The sequence below is a fragment of the Pseudorasbora parva genome, chromosome 5 (assembly GCF_024679245.1).
Source record: "Pseudorasbora parva isolate DD20220531a chromosome 5, ASM2467924v1, whole genome shotgun sequence".
NCBI classification, from domain to species: domain Eukaryota; kingdom Metazoa; phylum Chordata; class Actinopteri; order Cypriniformes; family Gobionidae; genus Pseudorasbora; species Pseudorasbora parva.
The window spans coordinates 8268892-8281930 of record NC_090176.1 but is presented as its reverse complement, the minus strand read 5'-3'; the positions used below and the strand labels follow the sequence as shown (position 1 = coordinate 8281930).

General features: G+C 37.7%; 1 protein-coding gene across 2 annotated transcripts in view; it reads right to left on the bottom strand.

The window, feature by feature from the left end:
• Positions 1 to 13039, bottom strand: part of gpr155a (G protein-coupled receptor 155a) — a 90519-nt gene that overhangs the window by 33218 nt on the left and 44262 nt on the right. For both annotated transcript variants that reach the window (XM_067443153.1, XM_067443154.1), the window contains exons 4-7: positions 9073 to 9241; positions 8038 to 8193; positions 1663 to 1746; positions 1460 to 1580 (exon numbers count right to left, since the gene is read on the bottom strand). In XM_067443153.1, the coding sequence (XP_067299254.1) occupies positions 1460 to 1580; positions 1663 to 1746; positions 8038 to 8193; positions 9073 to 9241 (530 nt within the window). The remainder of the gene's footprint in view (positions 1 to 1459; positions 1581 to 1662; positions 1747 to 8037; positions 8194 to 9072; positions 9242 to 13039) is intronic.

Genomic DNA, 13039 nt, shown 5'->3' with positions numbered 1-13039 from the left:
AATTTCTATGAAAGTTAAGCTTCCAATGGCATGAACTGAAACGCGCCAGACTGAACTCACGCTGTGAATGTATGCTGCGAGTGTAGTCTCGATTACCTCAGCTCTAATCACGAGAGCTCATCAGCTCATTTATCTCACTCCTGCAGTTAGTGCTCAGTGCTGTGAGGCTCGCGCGGCGACTCATTATATTGAACAGACACGTTCAGTTTTTAATTGTAGTGTCTTCTCCAACTCAGTCACAGTAATCCAGAAACTTTCAACAATACTGTAATGCTGAATGGCTATAATTAATGGCTAAAATTTATTATAAAAATATATAATGACAGAGATTAGTATCACTATTGGTCTATCAGAGATACAAGCCTTCTTTTCATAAAAAGATTCCTTTACAACAAATATTTAAAACACAGGTTACTGCATTTATGTTTCTATATTCATTTGGAGATTAAATGTGAAATTATTACAATACAAAAATACATAAAAACTTTAATGTTATATTAATAATGTATGATTATGTATGATTAATCGCAATTAATCACAGAAAAATGTGAGATTCGGTTTTTTTTAGCACTAGTAGTTAATCTCCATACTGTGGGATTACAAATTTATAAATTGTTATATCAAGGTTCCAATGTAATAGTATACTAACAGTTTGTTATGTACATAATGCTTTACAGTTTGGAGGTTTCAGGTTGACTACATTCTAAGGAGATCAAGCTAATCAGTCTTTTGTCTTTATGCACTTCCTGATCTATAAGCAACATTGTCAGAGTGATCACATTTGCATCTATTCGTCTGATTGGTACTGTTATGCTGATAGGATTTGGATTGGTGGTTTGATTGGCACTGTTATGCTGATAGGATTAGGACTGGTGACCTGGAAATGTATGGGGTGTGTCCCTTTTACCTAAACAACATGTGCATTCCTTTGTTTAGATTGTCTCCTCCTCTACTGTGTAAATCCCTCCCCCTGAAATGTGGATAAATTACAATGTATACTGTTTAGAATTAGACTTGGACGACTGCAGCCACAGACGGCACGTGTGTTTCTCAATAAAGAGGAACGCCTGCCCGAAAGATATACCCAAGCTCTCCTGGTCTTCACTTCTGAGTTTCCAACAATACCTATGTAAGAAAAGTGTAGCTGCTTACATTAGTTTGTTATGGGCATAACTACAGTAGATGCATTTCAGACCCACACCTGATTATAGCACACATCTGCTGTTTTTAGTAGATATTATTTATTTATAAACTCATTTGCAAAGGGTACAATTCAAATGTTCATGTCATTTGCACACAATTTGTTTTATATTTTCATGTTACAATATTGAAAAATCCATATCCAGCAGTAACATGCAAATTAAACTTGTAAACCGCATGGTTTTTAAAGCTGTTGTGTTGGAACAGGTAGTATTTAAAGGTTTTTTTGGGACGGGTGATGTTTAGTGACATGACTCACCAGGCCAAATATAGGTGCTGTAGAGAGAACCGTACAGTAGAGTAAAGGTCAGCACCTGACCCAGGAAGTGATTCTGTGCTGCCACGAATTTCCACGCTATCATGCCAACACAGGCTAATAACTGCAAACACAGGACAGTATTAGTTTATGCAGAATGTGTGAAGGGAAAATCATCACGCTGCATTTTGACTGCACTTGCTCACCTGCGCCACAAAGAGGTTTATGGTGAAAATGTGAGGAACTCTGTGAAACTTTCTGCTCAGGAGCATGACTGCAACACTCCACACCTGACGGGACAGGAAGGACATGAACAGAGAAGGTTTCAGAGGATCCAGAGTTTGGGACACTTTCAGCACATGTGAACATACACTTACAGACAGGGCCGTACCCACCATTGAGGTCCCCGAGGTCCGGACCTCTGTAATTCTCCGAGGTGTAACGTTACATAATAGAAGTTGAAAAAAATAGCCTATTAAGGCGGCGTGTACAAACAGGTGTTCTCGCCTCGCCCGGCGTATGTTTTTAATTGTTTCCAATGGATGCGCTGCACTTTTCAATAGCGCCAACAGCTGGCAGGTTTTGTCCATTTTTACGCGTTGAGCGTCCACAGTTCAACTTTGGGTGAACATCAATGTCCAATCACAGTGGAGGAGAGGCGGGACAAATGCCACAACCACCAACCGGCGCTTCGAACCCACTGTGCTCAGAATAGAAACTTATCTGTGAAATCCAAGCTAAAGTCTCAAAATCTAATATTGAGATTAGGAGCATCACATTTTGATTTCACTCATTGGTTATATTTTCACATTGATTTCTATCTTTGACATGATCTTACTCATTCAACATTAAATATATCAAGGTTATATGTTCAAATCATTTTCTTTGCATAATGTAAATCACAAACATTAACTCTAGCTAGGTTTTCAAAGACGGAGTCACACATGTCGTCTTTGGCTCAATTTAACAACAAAAGAGATTTTCAGATTTTCTGAAGTGGAGTCTACATTTTTTGCAACATTTGACTCTCATTTATAAAAATCTGTTGTCTTCTTAAAATAATTTACACTGACATGGTTTTAAAGCTACAGTTAGCTGATTCTTTGATTTTCTTATGTCTTAAAATGCATTTGTAAAGGAGGGAAATGTTTTTTTTTTTTTCAAACCCTCCAAAATTCATATTTGGACCTCGGTATTTAGAAAATCCTGGGTACGGCCCTGCTTACAGAACAACTTTTCGAAACCAGCTGAGCAAGTGTGCATGTGTATGCTTGAATATGGTCATATATAAGCTTTACCAAACTTCTGTTTCTTGTTTTTATTTTTTATTTTTAGATAAAGAGAGAAACGGAATAGGAAGGAAGTGTCAACAGATGCATCTGAGAAGAGCATGAGACATCTGACCTCCCACACTAGACACACAAACACAGAACCTTTACAGTTAACAGGAGCCATTGACTTCCATAGTAGGAAAAAAAATACTATGGAGGTCAATGGCTCCAGTTAACTGTTTGGTTACTGACATTCTTCTAAATATCTTCCCTTGTGTTCAGCTGAAGAAAGAAATTCATACAGGTTTGAAACAACTTCAGTGAGTAAAGGATGCCAGAGTTTTCATTTTACAGTGAACTATCCCTGTTACATTGCTGATCGTTACTGAGTGTTTGTTCGTGGTGTGGTAACGTTGCTGTGTGTGTGTGGAGCAAAAGCTCTATATGCTCTATCTTTCTCGGTCGCTCTCCCTCTATTGCTGTGCTGATTGTTGTGAACAGGTGCAGCTGTTTATGTGGGTGGAGCCAGGAATGTTTGGTGGATAAAAGCCTGGAGGGAAGACTGCTCAACGAGTTCCCTTCTCCTGCTTCCTGTTGTTGTGCACCAGCGGCGTGTGTGCAAAGCTGCTGGACTGCTCTTTAGAGTAAAACCCTAGTGGGGATTACCAGTTGTTAGCGGTATAGGCCGGTAAATGTGAATTGTCCTTGCCCATGCAGATCCTTTGTCAGTGGGAGGTCGTCTTTTTTTTTAAATACTATTTTCTCCTGTTTTTCCCATTAGCAGGGAGATAAGACTTATGTGTTTCTTTTGTTATCTCTTTTCCAGGGAAGATCTTTAAAAATATAGGTAGATGCCCTCTTTTGTTTGTTATTTTGGCCTACCCACTGATAGCAACCGCCTTGTAGGTGGTTTGATTAAGTAATAAACAAAACTGCCTCTCTGACCCAACTGGTGATTTTTGTGGTGATTCTGGGAGCAGGAGACGGGACACCGGGCGACACGTCTCAGGTGTCGCTCTGTGTGTTACGACCGAAAGTGGTGTTTGTGGAGGGAGATCGTAACAATCCCTTTAAGATGAAAATTAGTGTTTACATGCATCTCACAAAGATTATGCTTGACAAGCCGACAGCGTGTGTGATCATGCAAACACTCGGAGATCTTCTCTGAGGAAAGATTTGAGTGGTTTTCTTTGTGATCTGTGCATATCGATTTTTGCCCCTTAACCCAATGTTACTTTGCATGTAAAGCCTTTTACCGGCATCCCTGTGCTTATTCAGTGTGTGCACGTCTTTGCACACGTTCACTCATGTTTTGATGTCAAAGCCAAAGAAAAAACCCCTTTTCAGTTTTTATAATGAGACGTTTTACTATCCGCATTTTGTTTTGCAGGTGAATGAACTCATCAGATTTTCCCTGAGTAATATGACGGTTTAAAATGCATGTATCAATAAGTTTACTCTTTGTATGCATTGTATATGGTTTTGAAAACCTTATGCCCTTTTAAAAAATAAGTTTAAATTTAACAACTATAATAATATTTTGACCTTCTATACGTCTTCAGTACATGCGAGTCCACATACATCTCATCAAATTTAAGATTTTTATTTTTATTTAATAAATAATAATAAAGTAAATATACAGTATTATACAGGAAACATTAAGATTTTTTATGTTTTTGAAAGAGACTCTTCTGCTCATCAAGGCTGCATTTATTTGATTAAAAATACAGTAAAACAGTGAAAAATGATTACAATTTAAATTAACTGTTTTAATAATAATAATAATGCATTTTATTTAACAGCGCCTTTCAAAACACCCAAGGTCACTTTACAGGGAAAAACAGCAATAACAATATAAATACATAAATCAACACACTTAAAACACACATGCATCATAGAGACAGAAAAATAAGTAGTAAATCATAAAAAAGCCTGTGTAAAAAGGTAGGTCTTAAGACGAGATTTAAAAGTATGCAGACTGTCAATATTACGGATATCGAGAGGGAGAGAGTTCCACAAGCGAGGGGCCGCATGGCTAAAAGTTCTAGCTCCCATGGTCTTTAAGCGTATACGTGGTAAGACAAGAGAGAGTGATAGTGAGGATCGTAAAGTGTGTGAAGGAGTGTAAATATGAAGAAGATCAGTAAGATAGGGAGGAGCTAGACTGTGAAGTGCCTTGAATGTGAGAAGCACGATTTTGAAGTCAATTCTATATTTCACTGGAAGCCAGTGAAGTTGCTGGAGAGTTGGTGAAATGTGCATGGTAGAAGGAGTTCTAGTAAGAACACGAGCCGCAGAGTTCTGAACCAACTGAAGTTTATGGAGAAGTTTGGAAGGAAGACCAGTAAGAAGAGCGTTGCAGTAATCAATACGTGAGGTAACTAGTGCATTAATGAGAATTGCAGTGTTGTTCATTGAAAGGGATAGACGAAGGCGATTAATATTACGCAGATTAAAATAAGCGGTACGTGTAATATTATTAATATGGGCTTCAAATGAAAGTGTGCTATCCAGAATTACACCCAAACTCTTAACCTGTGAAGAGGGATAAATGAGATGTTGATCAATATCCACAGGTATATAGTCAGAGTTTGTCAATGTGGATTTTGTCCCTACAAGTAGGACCTCGGTTTTGCTACTATTAAGCTTAAGGAAGTTAGCTGAGAGCCAGTCTTTAATTTCAGCCAAACAACGGGACAAGAGAGGTGGTGGAAAAAAGTCAGAGGTTTTGGAAGATAAGTATAGCTGGGTGTCATCGGCATAGCAGTGAAAGTGAATGCCATATTTCCTGAAAATATGACCAAGTGGAAGTAGATAGATAATGAATAAAAGTGGACCCAAAACAGAGCCCTGAGGAACACCAGTAGTGACTGTCGATGATCTTGATCGGAAGTGCTTTAATTGGACAAACTGAGTACGGCCAGAGAGATATGATATAAACCAGGACAGGGGTGTGCCAGTGATCCCAATAGAAACTAACCTGTCAAGGAGTATTTTGTGCGAGATGGTGTCGAAGGCCGCACTCAGGTCGAGAAGGACAAGAATGGTTAATAAACCAGAGTCAGCTGCCAACAACAAGTCATTAGTGATTTTGACAAGAGCTGTCTCTGTACTGTGGTGCGGACGAAAGCCAGATTGAAACTGCTCAAACAGGTTATTTTTGGACAGATGATCATTTACCTGTGTTGCAACACATTTTTCCAGAATTTTAGAGATGAATGGCAAATTAGAAATCGGACGGTAATTATCTAGGTTAGATGGATCCGCCCCTGGTTTCTTAAGGATTGGAGCAATAATAGCAGATTTGAAATAGGAGGGTACATAGCCAGAAGCAAGTGAACAATGGATAATTTTAGAAATTAATGTAGATAAAGATGGTAAACAGGCTTTGACTAAGTGAGTTGGCAGAGGATCAAGCCAACAGGTAGTAGGCTTGGATTCCTGGATAAGACGCAGTATCTCCGCATCAGTTGGTAATAAAAAAGAAGAGAGACCAGAGTGTGGGGACACTTGAAAAACTGAGCAGCAGTAGTTATAACCTATGTTACTAGCAAGTATTTGTTGGTGAATATTTTTAATCTTAGACTCAAAAAAAGTCATAAAATTGTCACATAGTGTGGTAGAATACATGTCTAATGGCAGAGAATCCGGTGGTCGTAAGATATTTTTTACCACAGAAAAAAGAGATCTTGAATTTGTTTCTCTGGCTCCAATTAAAATAGAGTAATAATCAGATTTAGCTTTAGACAGTGCATCCTTATAAAGTTGGACATGTTCAGAATGCATTTGTTTATGTACAGTGAGACCAGATTTGGCATACAGACGCTCTAACCTACGACCTTTAGTTTTAAGTTGACGAAGTTCTGGGGTAAACCATGGAGCAGAATGAATGAAAGAGACAGTCCGGGTTTTCACAGGTGCATAATCATCCAAAATCTTAGTTAGTCCATTGTTATAATAAGAAACCAGTACATCAGCATCAGTAAAATCAGCTTTGCTGGAAAAGATGGCAAGTTCATCAGAGAAAGAAGACACATCAATGTTCTTAATGTTGCGAAATTGGATAGAACGACACAGATTTACCTTAAAAACTGTCAGTTGGATGCAGAAAGACACAAGTAGATGGTCTGATATGGACAAGTCGAAAACAGAGCAATTATACGGAATAATGCCAGAACAGCAAATTAGATCAAGGATATGCCCTTTAGAATGGGTGGGCAAGTTAGTGAATTGCAGCATACCAAAACTATCCAGACAGGATAGAAAATCACTTGTACTTGTGTTGGTGACTTCATCTATATGAATGTTAAAGTCCCCCAGCATGATAACATTCGGAGACATGGGACATATGTAAGTCAGAAGCTCAGAAAGTTCAGTTAAAAAGAAGGGATTGCTCTTAGGGGGGCGGTAGATAGACATGAGAATGGTAGGAATAGCCCCATTGATTTTTAGGGCAATCGATTCAAATGAAGAATATGTAGGCACAATTAGCTGGGATACTTTCCATTTCTCTTTATGAAGTATTGCCAAACCCCCTTTTTATATGTTTTATATGTGAACATACTGTAAAATTGTATTTATTCTTGTGATTAAAGTAGAAGTTTCAGCATCATATTAACATTAAGCAGTTGTTCGGTTTCATATTTTTTGTGGAAACTTTGATGGATTCTTTGATTAATAGAAAGTTCAAAACCAGCATTTATGTAGACATTTATAAAACTGCATTTTACAGTAGAAAACGGTTCATTTAAATTATAATAATATTTCACAATATTACAGTTTTTACTGTATTTTTTAACAAATAAATTCAGCCTTGATGAACATAAGAGACTTCTTTAAAAACTAAAACAATAAAAACAAGGCTATTTTCTTTATTGATGATATCTGGAGAGTTGTTTTTATTTTATTTTTTAATTACCAGAGGGTCATTTTAAATAAATGAATAGATTTTACTAAGTGTAATGTTTTTTGTTTTTCTAAATACATTTATAGATCCAGACAAATGGGCATCATGTCACTTTCTAATCGAGTCTCAACGGTCCACAAAAACCCAAAACATTAGTTTGACATAATTACAGATTTCCCACAGTGAGTCCATATTTAATTTCTAGTTCCCATGACATTTTCAGCAATACTGATAATAACACAGATTTACCTTCATCCCATAATAATAACCTGCGTTAGAGAGAGGCAACACAAACAAACATGCACTGCATGAGAATATCAGCACACTGTAGTAATTGTTGTCTTTAAGAGGAAGCAGAGAAAAGAAGAAAACAGGCACGTCTGCGCGAGCATGTCGACACTCACCAATGCAAAAAGGCTGATAATGCTGATGTTGAAGCTAACGTTCTGTAGCTCTGATGCTAGCGGCGCGGGGTCCATCCACGGGATGGTCAGCAGCCAGGCAGACACGTACATGATGGGAGCCGAAAGAAACGTGCCGATCACCATACCTGAGGTCACCTGATGAGGATAAAAGCGGATGAGCGCAAAAATACTGAGGCGCTTCTTGGATAAACTACATGAGCCATTTAAAAATGTAAATAAGGTTGAAAATAAATGAAGTGTGCTATTGTGCATGAAGCCACAAGTGGTGTGTAAGTGCTAAATAATGACACAAGTAGACACAAGTGACATATAGAATATCATCAGACACACAACCTAAGCTGAAATATTGTTCATTAATGCCAACAAATAAAACATGCTAGCAAAATGTTAATTCAGGTTAACAACATGCTAAAAACACGTTAATTCATGTCAGTAGCATGCTAGCAACATGCCCAATCATACTAGTGAAGTGACATTCCCATTTTAACCAAACGCTAAACATGCTAGCAAAATGTTCATTAATGCCAACAAATAAAACATGCAAATTCCTGATAGCAACATGTTAACAATGTGTTACTTCATGCAAACAAAATGTCAATTCATGTCCCAACAAACTTTACTCATCTAGCCTAGTTTATTTCCTGTGATAAAAGCTGAATTTTCAGCATCATTACTTTAGTCTTCAGTGTCACCATCCTTCAGAAATCACTCTGATGAATTAGTGCTTAAGAAAGATGCACTTTTCAGGATTCTTTGATGAATAGAAAGTTCGTATATTAATATCTTACCGTATATTAGCATCTTAGCATTTCATGTAATAAATTTATTATTAAATCCTACATTTTTCAAGATTTTTTGATGAATATAATTTATTTTAAATAGAATATAAATCTTTACTGTAACTTTTGATTAATATAAAGCATTTAATATAATGAATTTAACATAAAATCCTACTGATGGCAAACTTTTGAGCTGTAGAGTAGGTACAAAAACACATCTCCTCGAGGTACATACCACCTCCAGCTCCATGTTGTACTGCGATGCGTATATGGCCACACTAGGGGCCGTGGGGAAGACTCCATACAGAAAGGCGTAGTTTGACAAACTGGTGTGGTTCAGGGAGCTTCTGTTCTCACAGTCCAAAACCTCAACCATCCCTCTACAGATCAGAGGCATCACCAGCCTAAAGAGACCAGAGTTACGCATAATAATAAAGCCGTCAAGACAGGAAACATGTTTAGCAATGTCAGAATTAGACTTTGATCTCGCTCATCGATAATGCCTGAATGCATTATAATATAGAGGTAGAGTTCAGTAAACATCCAGGTAAAACAGATCAGTTGTTTCAAGCAGCGCTTCTGCTTGTGTGTTTAAAGCACGTGGGTTTACTCTGTTGATACTCTGAGAAATATTCCCACTGGACCAACAGTGTTGTACTGTCACCAGGTTACGCTACCTGTTCAAATACTCCAAAGGTATGAACATTAAATTAGTTTCCTTGCCTTAGTAAAACATGCAAAGATCAGAGTGAGTGTCTACACTGCAAAAAAAAAGCTTTTCTTACTTAGTATTTTTGTCTTGTTTCCAGTCCAAACATCTAAATATTCTTAAAACAATAAGTATTTACTAGACAAGCAAAAATTGTTGTCTTGTTTTGGGAAATAAAAACTCAAAAAAGAGAGTTTTTGCTTAAAATAAGATAAATAATCTGCCAGTGGGGTAAGAAAAATAATCTTAATTCAAACAGAAAACTAGATTATTTTACTTACTCCGCTGGCAGATTATTTATCTTATTTTAAGCAAAAACTCTCTTTTTTGAGTAATTTTTTCCCAAAACAAGACAATAATTTTTACTTCTCTAGTAAATGTTTCTTAATCTAAGAACTTTTAGATATTTTTACTTGAAACAAGACAATAATACTCAGTAATAAAAGCATTTTTTGCAGTGTAGGAGAAATGTAATTCATTACCAATGTACAGACAATTCCCTCAAAAGTTGGCTCTCGCATCTTATTTACTCATTTGAATCTTGAACCTCACATGCTGTGTTCAGGCTTGACGTCAGCAGTTCTTGTGTGTCCCATACACTAATGAGGGTTACACATTACAAACAATGTGCATCACGTAATCTGACTACTTTTTGATGTAATGAGTAAAGTAATGCATTACTTTATAAATGTACACATTAATATTAATATATATATATTTTTTTTATCTTTGGCATTTATGTCCAGCGAAAAGTTTTGAAAGACCTTTTCCCTAGTGGATCAATTTGAAGATTTGCTTGACTGTGAAAACGGAGGTATTTGAAAACGATAACTCTTGATATTGAACCGAGAAATATACACTGATCAGGCATAACATTATGAGAATAACACTGGTTATCTCTTCATCATGGCACCTGTTAGTGTGTGGGATATATTAGGCAGATAAAATATAGTATATATTATATCAATCAAAGTTGATGTGTTAGAAGCAGAAAAAATGGGCAAGAGTAAGGATTTGAGCGAGTTTGACAAGGGCCAGATTGTGACGGCTAGACGACTGAGTCAGAGCATCTCCAAGACTGCAGCTCTTGTGGGCTGTTCCCGGTCTGCAGTGGTCAGTATCCATCAAAAGTGCTCCAAGGAAGGAACCGTGGAGAACAGAGACAGGGTCAAGGCTCATTGATGCACGTGGGGAGCGAAGGCTGCAATTCTGTCCTGCGACAAAACATGAGAGCAGTTGGGTTTTAGACCAAACATATAATGGTGAGTGAGAGCGACCTGGACGCATCATTGTGAGATATTTTGCTAAATAAAATGATCCTGCCAGAAGAACTCAACTGCTACTCAACACTAGGGGGGTCTTCAGAAGGGTCCATGGTAAAAAACAGGTTCCAGAGGGTAAAATCTGAGTTTTTTGGTGGAGTTCCTCTGCTAAAATTCACATTTCCAGGGATAAATATCACAAGATTGGGGTCGCTTCAACCCTTGGACATGAAAAACAGCCCACGCCAACAGTGTTACTACTGCAGCACTGCATGAGTCTGTTCCGTCTGTATCATCTCAGTGAGCGTCTATAGGTTTCCCAAGTGGCAACCTCCCCCAGTTTCTCTTTAAGCCAATACGGAAGTGACTTAAACTGCAATTCATCGAGTTTGGCTTGTCTTTTGTCTGCTGTCACTCATCACAGCTCTAGCCACGTCCCGCCCCTTTGCCCCATCGTCAGTTATCCAGGAGTGGCAACGGTCGACTTTGAGGCTTCAAAAACTTTCTTCAGAAACCTACAGGTGACGTCAAGGACACTACGTCCATATGTTTTATTTTATTTTTACAGTATATGGGTTTTATGTGTGCCCAGTAAGGTAAATTTAGCGTTTCCTGACGTTTCAGCATGGATGAGAAACTTTTGGAAAACGCTTGAAAATCATAGTGTGGACGGAGAATGCTTTAAAACAAAAATGCCATTTTTTTATTAAGATTAATGTTGAAGTAGCCTAAGTGGTCAAAATAAAGTTACATTTAAAAGTTGTGTATTACTAGATTGAGTTATATTTACTCCATAAAAAAGTAAATAATTCCACCAATTGCATAATCCACTAATTACTAAAAAAGAAATTACTTTTTATGGAAAGATATACATTACATTACTTTTGTGTTACTTTTGCATTATTTATTATGTGCAGGGCTGGGCCTGCTTGTTTTTTAATTAACAAATAAAGCCCTTTTTGGCAAATCTAAAGGCAGTTTCACACCATGAAGAAACATAAATGTGATGTTTAAAGTAATTTGTGCTTATTTGTATAGATGAATTGGATCATTGAAGATCAGCAGCAAATACATTGGTTAATAAAGTAAAATTAAATACATTAAGTATATTTTTAATTTAACATTGAATTATTTCCTAATATTCTGAGTTTGCAATTTACTGTTTTTGTTAGTTTTGAGGAATACTGAATCTGTTTTTGTGCAAGTGAAATTAGTAAATGCTTTCATGTAGTCTAGATCTATAGTACAATAACATGTTTACACAGTTCACAATACCTCTGCACTTTAGGGTGCGTTCACACTTGTAGTTCGGTTAGTATGGTTTGTTTGGTCCGGACCAAAAAACAAAGACAAAACATATAGTCCTGTGTCCGCTTAGCGTTCACACTGGCATTTTTAACAGCGAACGAACCTAAAGTTACCGAACCAAAGGCATAGGGAGACGGTCATTACCTGATTGGTCGGTTATATGACGTAGGTGCTGCTTACCGAACATTCAAAACAAAGCTGTGTGCCGGATTACACGTCATCATTTAATGCGTGTACATATGGCATTATTTTTACCAGCTGAGAACTCATGAAGAGCTCATAAAATGTTCAAAACATTCAAAACAGCAGCAGGATTCCTCTGTTTTATGCAGAAAAGAGACGGTTCTGTCGTCTGTCCCTGCTAATAATGGGCAGCACGGGTCCTTTGATGAGAAGAACCAGGTCTGCTTTTTGTGCTTTTTTTTCTAGCATTTTCGAAACATGAATGCTAGAAATGCATTCAATTATTAATGAGGCACTTCCTCGTTGCTCCACGTTTGCCCTCTAACGTTAAAGTTATTCATTTTGGATACACCGATCTTTCCGCGTCTTCAAATCAGCTGACTATGCGTCGCATCTTGTGGCATTACGTCCTGTTTTTGGTCCGTTTACATGTCTTTGGTCCGTGTTGCGTTCATATATCAATTGAACCGCACTAGAGTTGGTTTGGAAGCGGACCGAGACCCATCTTTTTAGTGGCCTCGGTCCGCTTGTTTGGTGGCAGCATTCACATATGTTCAAATGAACCGCACTAACCAAGCAATCGCACCAGGGTTCATTTTAATCCAACCAAACCTGACAAGTGTGAACGCACTCTTACTCACTATTTCTCTCAGCATGCGGACAGCAGGGCTGGATCTAGAAGATTATTTATAGGGTGGCAAGGGGGTGGCATGAGGACTGTGAGGGGTGGCAACACCAAA